Here is a 20,568-nt window from a genome sequence, read left to right as displayed (position 1 = left end):
GAGTTTTGCAGGTGCTCTAATTGCCGCTGCGCATCTTGTATCACTGCGCACAGCCTAGCGATCTCACTTCCTACAAATAATTCCTCATTTTTTTTATCATTCAAACCATTTTCTCTTTCTGTATAATTGCTCTCACTCTTTCTTAGATCACCGCTCACATTGCCATCTTGTACACCGCAATTCCCTATCGAGCCACTATTTTCACTCGCATTCTGGCTTTCTTCAACCATAACTGTCTCACAACCTGACACATACTTCGACTCCTCACTTTGCATACACTTTCTACACATTCTCCCACCACTATCACTTTCAACCTATACTCCAGACTCATTCGGGAATGTATACATTCCACACACATCACACCGGACAAACTCTCTCACACTACAGTTTTTGAACAATGGCATCGTATTTTTGGACGCCATTATCTTACGTCGCATTGGCGCCATATTCAACATTGCCAAGGGTTGGTCATTCCTTAGTAATTTACAAACATTTTATAATAGAGTAACAGCAGAGTTGGATAAAGGAAATGGCTACATGATGATTTTGCTGGATTTTGCAAGTGCATTTGACAGAATATCACATGGCACTCTGTTACACAAATTAAAACAAAGAGTCAATTTAAATATGCTGTCAGTTTGGGAAAAGGATAATGGGTATCACTTTAATGTGGAGAAATGAATATCAAACTGATTAAAGGGTGGTTGCTGGACAGATATCAAAAAGTGGTATATGGAGTGGCAGAATTGAGGCAAAAAAAAGGTGACTAGTGGTGTGAAGAGATTGCTGGGTTTAGTGCTGAGATCATTGCTGTTTAATTTGTTCATAAATGATATGAGAATAACCCGAAAGGAAATATTCAGTTGTTTGCTGATGATTTGAAATTAGGTAGACTAATAGTTAATCAAGATGATGTGGAACATGCAAGACAATTTAAATATGCTGTCAGTTTGGGCAAAGATAATGGGTGTCACTTTAATGTGGAGAAATGTATAGTTATGCATTTTGGGATAAATAGATTATAAGTTTATAGATTATAGATGAAGCTAGAGATTTAGTGGTGGTGTGTTGGATCCTACTTCTTAATTTATACTTTGGATCCGACATGTTAGTCACTATGATGTTCTTAAACAAAATTATAAGTTGCTAGTTGATTTCTAATTCAATATAGAGAAAATTTATATTTATAGACTGCGCCACTCTATATCTGAATTAGTTCAAGAATTGAAGAAAAACCAACTCACAACTATCCTCTTTTATATGATGTTATTATATATACTGGCCGAGTATATTTAACTTACTTAATTTTCCCGCTTTGGTTCGAATATTTTATGAATGGTGCAGTAAAAGAGATTCAGGCAAAATACAACTTTTCATTAACAAAAACAAACATTTAATTTTAAAATCATAAATTTTACACTTAACTTCAAATCAGTAATTAAGATATCACAATCACTTCAGCTTTTTCCGATAAGTACAATCAAACTCTGACAAGATAAATCTGTTATCTCTATATCACAGTCTTTTCATAGTTCCTTGAGTTCCAAATATAATAAAAATTGCAGTAATACCTCTTCATAAACAGACACTTTTAATTTTACGCTTCTTTTAATTCTCCGCGATAGTTACTGTTAACATCAGGGAATTCTAAGATGAAACTCACACACTTCTCTGAACAGAAATATTAAAGTTGGAATAATCTTACCGTTAATCTTCTTCCTTCATCAACATACACACAAACACTTTTTATAACTGTAAACACTTTTAACAATAAACAGCACTCATTAAAATAAATCTTCTAGCATTAACTGAATTAATTTACGGGCACAATACATATAATCAGATGTTCTTGTATGAAGCACTACTGATTACTCTTGAATTAGGGCAATACACAATAATTCTTTAACTTGGGGTTTTATATGTTCATTCCTCCGGCATTCAAATAATTCTTTAGGCACTATAATTCTAAACACCGCTATCATTAAACACAACCCTGTTGCCTCTATTTATTCTCTAGTTACTTCTTACTATGCTTCACGTTTCGGTGTGTCCTTGAAAGGTCGGCCCTGAAAGTAAATCTCAACTAAAATATCGCTAGTCATTCAGTAGTCACTCAGCTATCTTCCGTTGTTTTATTTGTTATTCAGAAACTTATTAGCTAACTGCTTCTCAACTTATAGACTTTATTTAGTTGCTTGAGTGACTTGCCGACTCGCTATTATCGCACTGTGATTGCCGAATGCCCAATTCCAACCTAATGCCAATCCTTCTCTCTCTCTCTAATAAATCTCTAATGCTCTAATCTCCTAATGTTTTTTTTTTCAGCGTTCCTCCTTTTTATATCCATTTTTCCTGCCTAAATTCTTCTCGAGATCTCTTTAACTTTCCAGTAAACTTTCAGCATTTTCAATAAACCTCCTCTTCACGTTCTGTTCCAATTCTCGCGCTCGCTTACTTACATGCGTCTCCATGACAACAAAACAAAACATAAATAAAATTGAGCTGTTACATAACGTTAAACTTTCACAAACAGGAATCAATAAAGAATATTTATATTTTAATTAATGCGCAGTTAAATTATCAAATAGAAGTTCTTATAATATTAACATAGTAATAACTAAAATAGCTTAATAATATTTAATACAGTCTTTTCATTATTAATACCTATATCTTGATTAAATAATTAAATATTAAATAAAGTTAAAGGTAGTTATATGAATATTAAATTGTAAAATAAGTTGTTTACATTAAATAATATTTACAAGTCTAGCCTCTGTGATGGAAGATCATGTTGGATTCTGAAGCAAATAATAATTACTCCAATCTCTATATAATCAGAATCCAACAGGTGGTAGACAGAGAATTAAAGTTTAGAAGACATCGCTAAGGTAGCCCATAAGATTACTTGGCTATTGAAGAATACATTAACTAGTAGAGATAAGGAAGTTGTTATTCCTCTTTATAAGGCCTTGATACACTTACATTGAGATTACTATGCTCAAGTCTGATTCACTGGGTTCTTGTGGATGAGACAGCAATGCAGGGGATTCAGAGGCGAGTGACCAAGATGGTGAGTTGCCTGGGTAATGTTCCCCATGAGTATAGATTGAGGATGTGTGGATTACAGGTTAGTTCATAGGAGAAAAAGAGGGATTATGATAGAAACATTTAAGTTGCTTAAAGGGTTTTATAGGATAGATGCAGGGGAAATATTTCAGCACTTGTCTTAAGGAACCAGAACAAGGAGTCATCCCTGGAAGTTGAATAAAGGTGTGGTTAGTAGGGGTGTGAAGACTAGATATTTTTGCTTGGAGAGTTGTGAATGAGTGGATTGGGTTGCCAGAGTCAGTTATGAGTGCTTTGTCTGTTAATGGGTTCCAGGGGTGGTATGATAGATTGTGTGGATAGATTGGGTCTTCAGACACCATTGAAGGGACCCGTATAATAATAATAATTATTATTATTACCTCACACCTTCAGGGAGTCCAAGGACTCATCGAGGGAGGGCACCTACGCGACAACTCTCCGTCTCCACCACTCAATCCACCAACTCCATCTACCACTCACCACCACTAGTATATTCACAGACAATCACAAACATACATGCCCACGGCTGGATTCGAACCTGCAGCCTTTGACTGGAGAGCGGATACACTAACCTCTCGACAACCATGTCAGCAAATAATAATAATGTAACATTTTATTCTCTTCACAAAAAGAATATCGACTTTGTCTTCATAGTGAATTTAATGACAACACTAGATTATATACCATGATAGAGTATTGAATTACTATAAATAGAGGGGGGGGGAATATTGCATTTTATGAAACCTTATTTCTTTCTGATTCTTTTCATTAAGATTGCTTAATATATTAGTCAGCTAAAAAAAAAAGTAAGAATGTGGTGTATTTGAATGAAAGTCATCAGATACTCCACAGAACATTTTGCTCTCTTTCATTCCCTTGGGATCTGAGATGAGACTTAAATTTAACAGTTTGGGTCAAAGCACGATCAATTCTTTATGGTAAAATTATGGAGAATACATCATGTTAAAAGTAATAACCTTAATTTTCTGATGTTTTGCCTTCATATTAAGGTTATCTTCTAGAGTATATGCATATTGTTGTTATTATTATTATTCATGACCCCCCATGTGTCATAACACTCATTGTAGTAGATAACACAAAAATTTATTATACTACTCCTTAATCTCTCTGTTGTTTGTGTTCTCACCATCCTCTCAGGCAATGCATTTCATGTTTCTGCCACTCCTCATGCAGAAAACTTCTTATCTTGAGACTCTCCAATTCCTTTTCCAACTTTCAGAGATAGGCCTTTATCCTTGTTCCTTCCCTTTCTACCATATGAAAAATCTCTTCATTGTCAATCTGATAAATACCTTTCAACAGCTTAAATGTCTTAATCATTTCTTCTCACATCATCTCTTTTTCTTCTGTTTATCAAACTTTGTAGTTTGCATGCCATCAGTCTCTACTCATAACCAACATTGTACAGTCCAGATATCATTTTTGTTATTCCCCTCTGTACCCTCTCCAAGGTTACTTCATTCCCTTCAAATCCAGGAATCTCAGAACCAGTTACTTGTTAGAGTTCTTAAGGATAAGTTTGTATTTATCTATTATATGCTGGATCTTCTTTGACTGAAGCCATTCTGTTACATAATTCTTTTGGTAGCATCCATTTCCTGTTTAAGATCATCAGGATAGACACAAATGACATGAGCTCTATCAAGTAGAGTTTGACAATACCAGTGAGATCAATGATGTGCTGAATATTGTTGTACTTGTTCACAAAGGAATATTTATATCCTGAATTTATTCTGACCTTATAGGGGGAGGAAAATATCAAGGAAAACTAATTTTGTATCCTTTTCTTTTTCAATAGTGAATCTGCTGCAAGGATGTAAAAATTGTTGATTTTTGCTAGTAATGAGGATAAAGCAGCTTCAGGATATGCCATGTAGCAAAGTGTCATCCATATAGAGTACCCAGAATAATTATGGAGGAGAATAGGGAATCCTCTGGATGTTTTAGTGATGTGTAGCTAAGTCAATAGAGAGTGGGCCCATCATAGTGGTACCCTTACTCTGCTTGTGTATTTTATTTTTGTAGCTAAAGTAGTCTGAACGTGTGATGAAATTGAAAACTATATTTGTTGGGAAAACATTGTCTTTGCCAACCTCACTGGCTTTGAATGGGGACCTAGATACTATCAAAAGAATTATACAGCAGAATGGCTTCAACTGACTGAAGATCCAGCATATGATAAATATGCAAGTCTGATCTATCTCAGCACGGTTGACATAGACCATAGAATTGTGTGTGTGTGTGTGTGTGTGTGTGTGTGTGTGTGTGTGTGTGTGTGTGTGTGTGTGTGTGTGTGTGTGTGTGTGTGTGTGTGTGTGTGTGTGTGTGTGTGTGAGAGAGAGAGAGAGAGATTTGTTATATGCCATTGTGCCATGTGAAGTCCATTGTTTTATGCCATGTGAAGTCTATTGTTATTCTGCCCGTTGAATTGTCATTTACACTGAAGTAATCTGTTAGTTTCAGATCACTTTCAGTGTAAATATACATGAAATATCTGTGTATATATACATTATTAATAAACTTTCTTCTGCTTATATGTTTCATAATTTGAAATCATACTAAATTAGCTATTCATAGAGGCAGCAACATCCCAAAATTTTGAAATTTTCCTCTGGCAGTATAAGCAGGCTGCTTAAAAATTGGCTAGCAAGTGACTACAAATAATAGTCTAAAATATTTCGGCTATACAAAATGCTTATCCATAGTATTTCACCTGTTTTAGTCATTAACATCACTATTCCAACTTCTATTGGAATAGTGATGTTAATATAACACAGTATATACTACAATAAGATAACATTAATTACTGCTGATTTGTCACTAATGTTAATCATTTCTTCTTTTATTTCAGACAAAAGAATTAAAAAAACCATCAAATCAGCTTGAACTCACAGAAGAGGTATATGTTCCACATATATATATATATATATACATTTTATTTCATTTTTAAATTTCAGTTATTATTATTATTATTATTGTAATGCAGGAATCTCCAGAGTCAGTTCATTGGAGGACCCCCCCCCCTTTTCCAATTCTCACAGCACCCCCCAATGCCATATCACCTATTTGAGAGGTATAATAGTTATTGAACTGTCGTAAGATATACACCCAATGCACATTTTATAATGTATATTGTGCATTTTGTTAATATTTCATTCATTAATAATAAGTAATGATTATATTTTTACTCCTCTGTAACTCATTTGCAATGTTGCATATTGTTGATTAGGTGAGGGATGTTTATAAAGAATTTAAGTTGAAGGTGACTTAGCCAGTTTTTCTGTATTTTTTTGCTTGCTGTGATATTGATTTTTATACTGCCGAAAACTAAATACCAATTACTTTCTTTTTCAAATCCCCTGTATACATTAGCATCCTGAAAAAATGTGAATTTATATTATTGACATCAGATCTCCATGGAATCAAAACACTAATCAGGGGATATCTCTCATGCAAAAACACCATTGAACTGTGCCCTTAAAGCTATTCAAAATTTCTGCACTTCACTCTCAGGCTATGCATTTCACTCACTGCCTCTCACTCCATTGTTCGTGTCCTCCTTATACAGCTTCCAGGGATGGCCTGTTGTTCTACCTTTGTCTCCTGCTCTGTGAAAAATCTTCTATTCATTAATCTGTTAATAGCCCCTTACCAAACTTATGTCTCATTTATATATATCCAACATTTCAGATATCCAACACTGACTTAGTGAATCTTCTCTGGATCCTCTCTAAAATATCCTCATTCCATTGATAAATAGGTGACCAAATCTTCACATAGTAGTTAATATATCAACTGATCAAGGTTTTAATAGGGAATCATAACCTTTTTGCTTCTGTATGTCAAGGTCATCTTCATTATTGCCGTAATCTGTTGTAATGCTCTCACAGTTTATCAGTGTGATCCCTAAATTTCAAGTCTCAGTTGCTGTCAACATTTTCAATAACATTTTTCTTATTTATCATGTTCTCTCCAAGTGAATTTACACATACTTTTATGCTTGAATATGTTAGTAATAATGACTACTCCATGTTCTGAACAGAAATATAGTAAGTACTTACAATTATATATTACCTTTGCTCTTTTCAAAATTTCCCCAAACATTCTATATATCTCTGTATTCATTTCCTATTCTGCTATTTACATCTCTAACCTTCATAGAACCTTTACATAGAACCTTCTGTCTGCTGTCTGACTGTGGGCATGAATAAATCTTATTGTTCAATGCTCATTTTGAAATTTGTCTAGTTTACTCTACTTGAAATTGCTGACCATTTGAGAAGTTTATCATCATGTTTAGTGTTAATTACTACAGCTACTCCTTCCTTTTTTGATTTCTTTTGCCTGGATGTAACGTGCCGTAGGTATCAGTCCATAGTATTTCACCTATTTTAGTCATTTTCATCTAGGTATCACCAGTTATGTTAAAAGGATTTCTATAATTCTTTTTTCTCTTTCCACTTTTTTCCATTTAATGCTTCTTATGTTGATAGTGCTCCTCTTCATTTCTTACCAATTTTGGGATTGTTTCAGTATCTGAGTTTTCACTGTTCACTCTGTTTCTCTGATGGAAACAGCAGGGGCTCCTTGTTTAAGCAGATAAACAACCTTAACAAGTGAAATAATTTCCATATTGATAGTTGATTAATTGAGTTCCATTTACCCTCATTTTGGTATTTGTAAGCCTTCAATGAGCCTTCCTGAGCTCTGTTCCTCCCCCCCTTTCTCCCCCTTCCCAATATAGTTGTGATTATACTAGGATTAGTTAACTCTTTTCTGTTCTCTTTCCTATTAGACATTAGCTAACATATTCTCAAATCATGTGCATGTTATTTTTTTTTTTTAAAAATGGATAATTTTTAGGAACATAATCAGAAGTTTAATGTATTTCAACAGAATATTGTGATTTATTTGGTAACCCATAATTTTTTTTTCTTTTTCAGGAGTTAAAACAAGACATTACTCGTGTACTTAAAGCTGATAATCCACATATATCAGAGCGTTCTGTTTTATTCAATTTCAAAGTGAGTATGTTATTTTCTTTAAATCAGTTTATGGTATTTTCTTGAAATCTTGGTCTCCTTCTGGGAAAAGACCAAGGTTTACGCAGATTGATTTAGTCAGAAGTGCATTACAAAAATGAAATGGGAGACACAACAGTATTGGAGCATTAATAAGTAATAGACTAATTTGGAGGAAAATTGTTAATAGGAGATTATTAATAATGAAACTTTTAAACTGTTGAGAGTGTTGAGAAAGCTACAGGGTAGACATTGGGTAGTTCTTTCACTTGATGGATCAGCGGGAAGGAGCGATGACAAGAGGCCATCCCTGGAAGTTACGAAAGGAAGCTGGGAGCAAGAGGGTGAGGAGTGGTTTCTTTGCGTGGAGAGTGGTTAGAGCAAGAATGGTCAATGAGTTCAAGTAGTGGTATGATAAACTTTGTGTTTCCTAAGAACGACCTCCCACGATGAGTCTTTTGACTCCATGGAGGCCTGGATGATAATAATAATAATAATAATAATAATATAAACTTAATCATATAGAGCTGTCATAGTAGGCTGCTGGAAAGTTGGCTAGCAAGTGACTACAAATAATAGTCTAAAATATTACAGTTATACAAAATGTATAACCATTGAGGATACTGTTGTGTCGGAAAAAGTGATGAATCATCCCTTTTTCCCGCCCAACATTAAAGTTACCTCAAAAGGAGGAGATAAGGACATGCTTATGCCTCCTGATGGGAAATGCACCGAATAATGTCCCAGGAAAATGTAAATAACCAGATGTGTAAATTCTAAACATCATTGTTAAGATAGCCCATAAGTTTAGTAAGATAGTAATTGTGGATGAATTATAGTAGAAAGTCATGTAGTATTAACAAATAAATGTGTATAAGCTAAGTACAAGTTTAAGGCATGTAAAGACAGTTCATAGCCACGGCGTCCAATCGGCTGCCGCTGTATGCGTGACGACACCACCGAATGAGGGAGCTGTTTTGGAGTATAAAAGTTTCGGCGGGAGTTTGAATCGCTCTCTTTTCTCTTATCTCCGATCTCTTGTGTCTCGTCCCCGAGTTTTGTCGGCACCAAGTTTCCCATAGGAGAGCTATGTAGAGCTTGCCGCCACGTGTAGCAAGAATCTCCCCTTGCTATGCATGTTACATCGGTCAAAGCTGCAACTACAATGTGTTCAAACACATTAGGAGAGAGCCGCTGATGAAATCCATGTCCGCGTACAAGTCTGTGTATGAGTGCTTTCGGTTCGTGTAGAACAAAGGAACAAAGCTCGCCATCAGAGGAGGTATGGTGAACAGATCAGAATACCTAGTCAAAGCAAGAATGGTAAGCGAAGATTTTCTTATATTAATGTAGGATTAAAATATCTGTGGAGTAAAGAAACAGAAGTTAAGAACACATGCTATTTACGTGTTGTGCCATAAGAACAGTCTGCAATTTGGACACTTGTGTCTACTGTTAAGAAGAAAACATATTAGGCTCCAGCCGAACAGGAGGCTGGGCTCTGGACTGTTTGAGTGATTTAAGGAAAGTAATGTCATATGTTCAGAAAGTAATTAAATGTTAACAGATATTTTGGGGGAGAGAATTAAGTAGAATTAAGTACTATTGTCCTAGTGAATTACATGTCAGATTTATTGAATTGTCTAGGGTTTATATGTAATGTTTCATGTATGATTTTATCAGGTAACTTAATTGTGAGAGTCTGAGAACAGATATATGTATAGAAGTGAGGAATTTATGCCCAGCAAGAGATCATAGTGCAGAAGTTTTAAATGTGTCCAAATAAGTAAAGGGAACCCAGACTCTTTTAAGGTTAAGAATTTAAATAACATATACACTTGTCTTTGTGAAATAATAAATGTTTTTCTTTTTACATAATCAACTGAGTTTGTCATATCTTCTGCGGATTTGAATTACTGTTTGGAAAATTTCCTACCATGCATTTAAATGGGAAACCAATAGTGATATGAGAATAGGGACCACGACTGCATACTTCTTGATCCCTAAATTTTCTTTAAGTATTTTAGATAGTGTATCAGAATTTAGTTGCTGGCTGGCACAGTCTTTAATCTATACAAATTTGCCAGCAACCGAAGTCTGAGAAAAAGAGACACAACAAGTTTAATGTTAACTGCAAAACTTAAAGTTAAAGAAAGTAAAAAGACAAATTAAAGATATAACGATAATAAAGTCAACCAAGAGAGAAAACGGGGATATAACAATACATATCAGAAAATTGATGTAATAAATTTAGTTTAATCCTTTATCCAAGTGTGTGCAAACAAAGTTTGCGCCTGAAGGTATCTTCAGGACTGGGTTAAAGTGGTACAACACCGGGCAACTCCTTGCAAAGGTGGAGCAAGATACCGACACTCCTATCTCAATATCTCCCATAATGCAAAACACATCTCCTTGCAGATATGTATAATGTTATGCATTAAGGGAAGGGCCACTACCCAGACTAGTTTCGACCTTTATTGAGGTCTCTTCAGTGGGAGCCAGGCCCAAGTGGAGATACTAGGCAGAAGCATTAGCAAGGTCATCTCCTCCTAATGTTGTACCACTTTAACCCAGTCCTGAAGATACTTTCAGGTGCTAACTTTGTTTGCACACACTTGGATAAATGATTAAACTAAGTTTATTATAGTCTGACCAAGTGAAAAATAAACTTTCAACATCTTTCTCTAAATCCAGAGTAATTTAATAAAAAGGTGGCACACCGTTTGGCAGCTCCTATAGGAGGAGATGACCTTGCTAATGCTTCTGCCTGGTCTCTCCACTTGGGCCTGGCTTCCACTGAAGAGACCTGTTTGCAGCGACCCCGAGAGAAAGCTCCATGTTCCAGTCCTTCTTCAAACCTGTTCCAGCGGATTCCAGCAACAGTTTAGGTGAACCGAAAAGAGAGCTCCGATTGAAGTCGTGCCTTGGTAAGATTCCTTTGTTCTTTTTTGTGGTTTTTTTTTTTAGGCCTATACACGGCATTCTGCTACTTTATAGGAAAGGAATAGACTATCCTTGGAAAGTCTTCTTCCTTTCTTTGTTTAAGTAATGTCTTCGGTTTTGCCGCGGGTAAGAACCCTCGGGTTCGAAATTGATGCTAATATTGAGAAGCGGACGTTTGCGACGACTATAGTTAACTATGTTGGGGCCGACAACATTTCTGGCTTTACCCCTTACGGGGGGGGGAGGTTTCAAGTTGTATGTACTAACGTTGCAACCAGAGAAAAATTACTGACAGGAGTCGAGTGCCAGGGAAAAGTTTTTCATCCTTTTGTGGTAGGAAGTCTTTCCAAAAGTGTAAGAATAGATCGCTTCCCACTAGAATATCTCGAAGAAGACACTGACATCATAACTAAAGTCTTCTCGAAATGGGGAGCCGTGCGTGATATAAAAATTGGCACAGATGCTGACTTCCCTCAGTGGAAGTCAGGTGAAGTCATCTTTTCCATCATGATGAAGGCAGAAATTCCGAATTTTGTCAAGATAGGATCGGCCAGGGTAATGGTCAGCTACCCTGGCGTAAAGCGACAGTGTTTTAAGTGCGGTGCTCTCACGCATCTCGGGGCTCAGTGCCCGAAAATGAAATGCAGGAACTGCCTGACAGCGGGCCATACATTGCAGAATTGCCAGTCGGCCTGCTTAAAATGTGGTAACACAGACCATAAAGTGGACACCTGTCCAAGTAGAAACCATGCAGAAAGAGTGGGAGGTACTATTACGCCCAACACTGCAACACCGGAAAATAATATCAGTGGCATGGAGCAGAACGACTTCCCAACCCTGGAGGCTGCACATGAAAGGGCAGCAACAAAGAATCACACCGCCACATCGCAAAAGGAAGTAACAGAGAAACCGACAGACAAAATTGTAGAAGCAGCCAGGAAAGACACAAAGCATGAGGAGCCAGCCAACGACCAAACCACCACCACAGAAAATAAACAGAAACACCAGCAGGAAGGTCCTATCATGGTAGTTGAAGAAATAACAGAAGAAGAAACAGTAGAAATGGAAATTCATAGCGAAGAAACCACACAAAAAAGGTCTGGCAGCCCTGAAGAAGGGAATGTAAAAAAACCAAAACCAGGGAGTCCGGGCATAGCTGAACCTGGAAAGGTAATAGCAGAACCCACAAAGTACCCTTATGCAAAAGCCAATGCGACAATACTACATCTACTAAAAGACTTCCCCGAGGAAGAGAAGGCTTTACGAAATGGTATAGAAGCATTCGGGGATATCCTATCCTCACAGGGAAAAACGGGCCTAAAGTGGTAAGCGCAGAGTGGAACGATATGTTTGTTGAAGACATAGACGAAATCACTCCAGAACAAATCGAAGAATTTATTGATGCAAAGGATGACGCAGGAGCAGCATTGTACAGAGGCCTAGGAATGTTAAACTACTCCCGCGGAGAAAAGTTAGCAGATCACATCCTCAAAACCCACAACAACAGAAAGCAGGAGGATGTAAGCCTTGCTTAACAGGCAGACAAGTCAGTAGATTCGTCGTACTGAGCGACCAAACTCGGGGGGGGGGGGGGGGGGGGAAATCCCCTTTTTCTCTTTCCATTTCACATTAGAATTTTTGTTATGAAAAGGTATTTGTCTATTCCACAGGAGGGGGTACCCTGAGAACCTGGGCTGCGAAGGCCTACATCGAGGCGGTGCAGCTCCTTGTGAGCTGCATCACTCAGGCCAGGCTCTTCCCCCGCTCTTCTGGTCATTCAGTTTGAAATTCCAAAATTCACCTAGTTTCTTATTTCTTTGGTTCTGTCTTACAAAGTGTTATATGTACGTTTTAATGTTATTTACCAGTTTCCTTTTTCATGTGTTGCTTCTTTCATTTGTTTTTCCCCCGCTTTCCTCGGGCGGTCATCTGAAGAGGTGACCGACCGAGAAAAGCTGAAAAGAACGGATGGAGGGAGATAATGTCGGAGATCTGCTTGGTGCTGACATTTAAGTCAGGCCAAGTAGATCGACTGAGGCCTCCTTTAACTATCTACTACTATCCACTCTACCTTTCTCCTCCTCTCTCACTATCAAGCTGACTCTCAGCACAACTTTTTTAAATCTAAAGAGGCCAGTGATGAAAGGCATGAACTCCCATTCGACCTCAATAAAGGTCAAAACTAGTCTGGGTAGTGGCCCTTCCCTTAATGCATAACATTATACATATCTGCAAGGAGATGTGTTTTGCATTATGGGAGATATTGAGATTGGAGTGTCAGTAGCTTGCTCCACCTTTGCAAGGAGTTGCCCAGTGTTGTACCACTTTAACCCAGTCCCTGAAGATACTTTCAGGCGCAAACTTTGTTTGCACACACTTGGATAAAGGATTAAACTAAATTTATTATAGTCTGACCAAGTGAAAAATAAACTTTCAACAGAAAATTGATGATGACAATGATGACCATGTTTTGGTCTAATGTAAGGACTATGTGCCCTTCCAGTCAATCTGGTGACATGTTTGAAAGTGCATGGTCAGAAAGGCCTGCTTTCCGTTTGGAGAAACTTGATATACTGTTTGTCTTCTTTTTTTTTTCATTTTGGGATTATACAACCCGTTTCAGGTATTTAGGATAAGTTACAGGTGCAGTGGATCTGGTACATATCTGGGCAAGGGAAGGAAGGGGATCTTTAGAAGAGCTGAGTATACTTTTCATTGGTAGCTTAAAAGTGGCCTTAATGTTGTATTATTGCAGTGTATTGTCTATTTCTTTAGACATTTGCCCTTTATCAGGTGGCCTCACTGTATCTTTTTAATTTTTGGTTGTATTCTTGGGAAGGATTCTTTGAATTGCTTTCTTGTTGTAGCTATTTATTATATTAATGTTATTAACATCTGACCTCCATGGAGTCAGAGACTCATCGTGGGAGGTACACACAAACCTCATCTAACCATTGATTCAATATGTCTACATTCACAACACACTCAGGCAATACATTCTGCTCACCAATCACTCTCCACGCAAAGAATCTTTTCCTCACTCCTCTGCTCACATCCCCCTTATACAGTTTCCAGAGCGACAACCTGTTGTTCTACCCACCCTCTCTCCCATTCTATGAAAAATGTCTTCCATGTCAAGTTGATAACAACCCTTGGCTAGATTATATGTCTTAATCATATCCCTTTCCTCCTCCCATTTATGAGGATTTGCAATTTACATTCTCTCAATCTGTCTTTGTACTCCACATTCCAAAGACCTCTGTGAACCTGGTGACCAAATCTATGCACAGTAATCCATATGAGGTCAAAGTCGTATACAACGGCATCATAATTGCTTTATTTCTGAATGTCTGGTCCTCCTCATCATTGTCATTATCCAATGTGGCTTCTTCACAACTTGTACAATGTAACCCCTGAATTTCAGGTTGTTGTTGTTGTCCGCCACCACCACCACTCCCAGATCTCTTACCTTGTCTTCCTCCTTTAAAGTTTCCCCATCAAGTGTATACTTTGCATCCCATCATTGCTTACCAAATTTCAAAACCTTACACTTTGCAACATTGAACTGATGCTCCACTTACCTACCCATTCATGCAATCTATTCAAGTCCTCTTGTAAGTCCATAACATCTGGTTGGATCTGGATCTCCCCAATTTTGTATCATCTGCAAACAGTTGTATATCATTAGTTAAATCCATCCCAATATCATTAAAATGTCCAAAAAATATAAGATACTGATATTTATACATACACAGAGGATTCAACATCACTACATTGAACATTATGAAATCTATACTGCATAATCCAAGCAGCTAATAAAGAATCAATCTGTATATTTAATTTTATTTATTTATTTTTTTTACTTCTGCCATTTCATGCTTCAACTATCTTTCCATACAACTAGTATATGGCCATTCAGATGATCAACTTCTAGTTTGAGCAGTTGAAAACAAAACAGGAAGAAACTTCAAGAATTTGTCTCTGGGAAAAAAAAAAAAAAAAAAAAAAAAAAATATATATATATATATATATATATATATATATATGTGTGTGTGTGTGTATGTATGTATGTGATATATATATATGTATGTATGGTTATTCATTTGTTTCTGTTTTATGTTTTCATCATTTCTAATTGTTTCCTTATAAGAGCTTTTATGTCAAAAAGTGCACACACATTATAGAAATATTTTGCAAAAGATATGATGCAAAAGATAATGCCTGTAGATTTAAATGTGGGAACCGATACCATTTTCAAAGAAATAAACCAGAATTTCTTTTCTTTTTGATTAGTGGATCCCTTCACATTCTTTTAAAAATTGAGACATAATAGGAAGAAGTCATCATAAAATATTATTACCAAAATCACTTACATTTATTTTAAACATCTTTATTTGTAAAATTTTTGGCTAAGTTTCATAGCCATTGACAGTGGCTATGAAATTATGAATTATGAAACAACTGAAAATTTTACAAATACAGATTAAACTAAACATATCTGTGGATGATTTTATACTTCTAAATATATGAGAAGTATAAAATCTTCTCATATATAAAATGATTTTATATCAAGATGATTTTATAGAAGTATAAAATCAAATTTTATACTTCTATAAAATCTGATTTTATAGAAGATTTTATAGAAGTCTATAAAATCTTACAATGGCTGCACTGTAAGCCATTGTAAGATTCCCTGACTAAATTGAATAACTGTTGTAATAGATTTGGTGTGACGGTCAGCAATAACAACACAAAAACAATAAAGAGTTGTTATTGCTGACCGTCATACCTAATTTATTACAACAGTTATTCAATTTAGTCAGAGAATCTTGCAAACTTGTAGCAGATATATTTAGAAGTATAAAATCATCAACAGATAAGTTTAGTTTAATCTGTATTTGTAAAATTATAGGGCAGAAGCATTAAAAATGTCAACTGCATTGTGAATGGAGAATCTATAAAACCAGTAAAACATTTCAGCTACTTAGGCACCATTTTTAGTCAAGATGGTAAATTAAATATGAAAATAGACAACACAATCAACAAAGCTAGTATGGTAGAAAGTCTACTGAATAAATTTATATGGAATAAGAGAGAAATTAGTCAAAACACTAAATTAGCTGTATACAAGACAGTGTTCAAACCAATTTTAACTTATGGATATGGAACCGGGTTAGAAATAAAACACTTGACCAAAGATTTGATATCACAGATGAGAGAGTCCTGAGAAAGATTAGGGGCATGAACAGATATCATCAATGGCAATATCGTATTAAAAACAAGAATATTAGGAAAGAACTTGACATTGTTAGCATCCAGGAATGTGCTAGCAGAGCTAATCTCAGGTGGTATTGTCACTTAAACAGAATGGGAGAGGAAAGATTAGCAAAACAAGTGTTCTCTGCCAGGATGCAGGAAAAAGATATAGGTTCATTGATACAATGAGAAAACATCATGATAAAAAAAAAGTGCCTTAGAAGATAGAAATATAAGATCTGATAATATTGGAGTCTTTACAGGTAAACAGATTGATTTGGAGGAAAATTGTAGATAGGAAGTTAGTAACGATGTAATTTTTTTTTAATGTAGTACTATCATATTCTGTATACCCCTTGAGAGTACATGTCAGGTATTTGATGATGATGATAACTTACAAATCAAATAAAGACAAAGTATTGTTTGATATAATGCCCCAGTGTTTTGAATAGCTTTTCTCTTGGCACTTTGTCATATGACTTTTCCAGATCTACAAAAGTTAATTATATGATATCATGATTTCTCAACTATTAGTCATAAAGTGAAAATCTGATCCTGATAGCCTCTTCTTCACCAAGCTTCTCTTCCACAATCCTTCTCAACTGTTTCTCAAGTATACCTACGTAAATCTTGCCAGGAACACTCAGTAGAGAAATACCTCTGTAATTCTCATTCAATTTTATTTCCCTTTCTATATATATATATATATATATATATGGGTACTGTGAGAGCTCTACTCCAATCATCTGGAATTTGTTCCTCTGTCCAGGCCTTCTGAACTTTACAGTGCAGCCATTGTAAGACTTTTATACCTTCATACTTGAGCATTTCTGTTAGAATATCATCTACTCCAGCTGCCTCTACATTTCAAGCTTTTCATGGCTTGTTCTACTTCAAGTATGAATATGTATTCCTGATTGCATGCTTGGTCAGTGTTTCTTACTGTTGTGCTGTCACTGATTGTTTCATTTAGCAATTTTTTGACGTAATTACTCCATACATCAAGGATATCTTTTTCTACAGTTTTCATGTCACCTTTATCATCTCTAATTCCTTTTTTCTCTTTAATTTTTCATCTCTAATTTCTGAGCTTCTTCAACAACCTCCAGAATATCTTGCCACCTTCTTGATATTTATTTTCTGTGTTCTTATCAAAGTCTTCCCATGACTTTTGTGTAGCTAGTTTTACATAGAGTTTATCATTCTTACATTTGTCTCTTTAAGGGCACAAGCTGACTTATTTGCCATTAACTTTTAATATGCTTTCTTCTTTTTCTTTACTACCTTTTTAACTTCCTGTATCCACCATGGAGTTCTGATTTTTTTATCATTGCAGACAACCTCACCACATGCCTCTTTGGCAGAATCAATCAATCAATGTTTATTATTATTATTACCCCAAGACCTCATGGAGTCAAAGACTCATCTGGGAGGACTTTTTATCACACACCCAGCTCATTATACCATTCCTTGAACACATTCAAACTCCTTGCAGACACCACACTCTCAGGCAAGGCATTCCAATCATTCACAACTCTGCATGAAAAAAACCTGCCTCTCACTCCCCTACTCACACCCTCTTTATACAGTTTCCAGGGATGACCTCTGGTTCTCCCCTGATCTCCCACTATTCTCTGTAGAACTTCTCCACCATTGATCCTATAACAACTCCTTACCAACTTGCAGGTCTCTATCATATCTCCCCCTCTTCCTCCTGTCCACCAGACTCTGCAAGTTGCATCTTTTCAATCTTTCCTCATACTCGACATTCCAGAGGTCAGAAACTACCTTTAGTCAATCACCTTTGGACCCTTTCCAACATCTCTTCATCCTACTGAAAACCAGGTGACCAAATCTAGGCACAATAGTCCATGTGTGGCCTAATCAAAGCCTTATACAACGGAACAAGAATCTCCCTACTTCTGCACGTCAGTGTCCTCCGCATCATTCCCAGAAGCCTTTGTATTTTCTTCACAATTTTGGATATGTGTCCCCTAAATTTCAGATCCTTATCCACTATCACTCCGAGATCTCTTATTTCTTCCACCTCCAACAATATATCCTCACCAAGCATAAATTCTACATCCCATCTTTGTTTTCCAAATTTTAAAACTTTACATTTTGCAACATCGAATTCACATCCCCATTTCTATGTCCCATCACTCAATTTATTCAAGTCTTCTTGTAAGGCCACACATCTTCTCTGCTCTTCATGGTTTGTCTTAACTTTGCATCACCTGCAAACAACTGAATATCTCCATCCAAATCTTCACCTCTTTCATTAATATACGAGTTAAACAGTAATGGCCCCAAAACAGACCACTGAGGCACTCCACTAGTGACTTTCCTTTTCCTGTATATTGCTCTCCCATACACAACTTGTTGATACCTGTCAGATAGCCAGTCTCCAATCCAATGCACTAATCTAATATCCAACCCCATCTGCTCTAGTTTGACTATCAATTTATCATGAGGTACTCTTAGACAGGCTTATACGTTGGTTATGCATTACTAAATCACTTGAGGAATTGAACAACGTAGATTCGAATATAAATTAAATTACACTTTAATAAATATTTCCAATATTTTGGCAATGTCACATTGCCATCTTCAAAAGGAACTTACAAAAAATGTGGCACGTGCATGCAGGCAATACAACGGGCTACTTACTTCCCTATTGAATACAATCCCGCCAATTCACTAATTAGAAAACTTCACAGGCTCCTTAAGAAAGTTACTTCTTGGCCTGTAGATGTTACCAACAGATTAAAGCCGTTTAACTCTATACCCCCCCCCGCCCCGTATTTACAGACTCCCAAAAATACATAAAGAAAATGTGCCATTGTGTCCCATAGTCGATGGCATTGATTCTCCCACATACAAATTAGCTAAACATTTGGCCAAAGAGCTCACACACTATACTGGCAACACACCATCACACATAAACAACTTAGCCCACTTCAAAGCCAGCATAGAAAACTTTACACTCCAACATACTGACATAATTGTCAGCTTTGACGTCTCCTCCTTATTCACAAATGTCCCACTCAAGGAAACTTTAGAGCTAATCCAAGCTAAATTTTCTCCCCATATCTCAGCCCTATTTCAGTTCACAATGAACTCAGGCTATTTCGTTTGGCAGGGAAAATTCTACAAACGAATAGAGGGGACAGCCATGGTTTCAACACTCTCCCCACCCTTGGCCAATTTCTTTATGGAGACCTTCGAAGAAAAAGCCTTAGCCTCTGCCCCACAAAAACCAACCATATGGCTTCGCTACGTTGATGATGTATTTGCTATTTGGCCACATGGCTCTGAAACACTCCTCCCCTTCTTAACACACTTAAACAACCAACACCCCAGAATCAAGTTCGCCCTGGAAAAAGAGGAAAACAACAGCTTCCATTTCTTAGACACACTAGTCACCCGCCAGCCTGATGGAACCTTGGTTTTCTCAGTTTATAGAAAACCCACCCATACAGGCAGATACATTCACCAACAATTCCCCCCCCCCCCCCTCACAACAATATGGAGTGGTGAAAACACTATACAACAGGGCAAAACTAATCTGTTCTAACGACATGGTCCTAAACACTGAACTAAATCACATCCTCAACACTTTCTCAGCCAATGGCTACCCCCCCCCCCCCAAAAAAAAATCCAAAAAATATTAAAACCTACAAACCATAGCCCCCATCTCCCTCCACAACAAGGGTTACTCTAAATCCATCACCATTCCCTACATCTGAGGCACCTCAGAAAATATTACTAAAATCTTAAAAAAACATGACCTGACCCCCTGTTACAGGCCATACAGAAAATTGGCATCCCTTATCTGCTCCACTAAAGACCAACCACTTCCCCTAGACCTACCTGGTGTATACCAGGTCCCTTGCAGCTGTAAACTGTCTTACTTTGGCCAAACAGGCAGAACAGCGAATATCAGAATTTCTGAACACAAGGACTACATCCGTTTTCACAAGTACAGCCATTCTGGTCTTGCAGACCAGACCATGCTCTGGATACACGCCATAGAATATGGTGGAAGAAGGCTACAGTAATACGCCGTAGCAAATACAAATTCGAAAGCTATTTCTGGAATCAGCCTCAGCCCTAAGAACTTCTCCAAATCTCAACAAATTTGGTTGTATGCGACTGCCCGAAATTTGGGATGCTTACATCAGCAGACCTTCAGCCCATCAGCCAAGAACACCTGCTTAGCCTGCTAGAGGGGCACCAT

The 20,568-nt window shown here is 36.8% G+C and overlaps 1 protein-coding gene across 3 annotated transcripts in view; it reads left to right on the top strand.

Moving 5' to 3' along the window:
• The window catches only part of LOC150098246 (dynein intermediate chain 2, ciliary), a 504,968-nt gene that overhangs the window by 154,993 nt on the left and 329,407 nt on the right, over positions 1-20,568 (top strand). For 2 of the 3 annotated variants that reach the window (XM_090405921.1, XM_090405922.1), the window contains exons 5-6: positions 5,960-6,007; positions 8,052-8,132. In XM_090405921.1, the coding sequence (XP_090262047.1) occupies positions 5,960-6,007; positions 8,052-8,132 (129 nt within the window). Of the gene's footprint in view, positions 1-5,959; positions 6,008-8,051; positions 8,133-10,907; positions 11,057-20,568 lie in introns of those variants that run through there. The other variant, XM_090405923.1, reaches the window with a different exon arrangement.

Source organism: Typopeltis vanoorti, chromosome 16 (assembly GCF_054136105.1).
Source record: "Typopeltis vanoorti isolate ZY-2024b chromosome 16, IOZ_Tvanoo_1.0, whole genome shotgun sequence".
NCBI lineage: Eukaryota > Metazoa > Arthropoda > Arachnida > Uropygi > Thelyphonidae > Typopeltis > Typopeltis vanoorti.
Note: the sequence above shows the minus strand (reverse complement) of the source record. Positions and strands in the feature narration are given on the sequence as shown.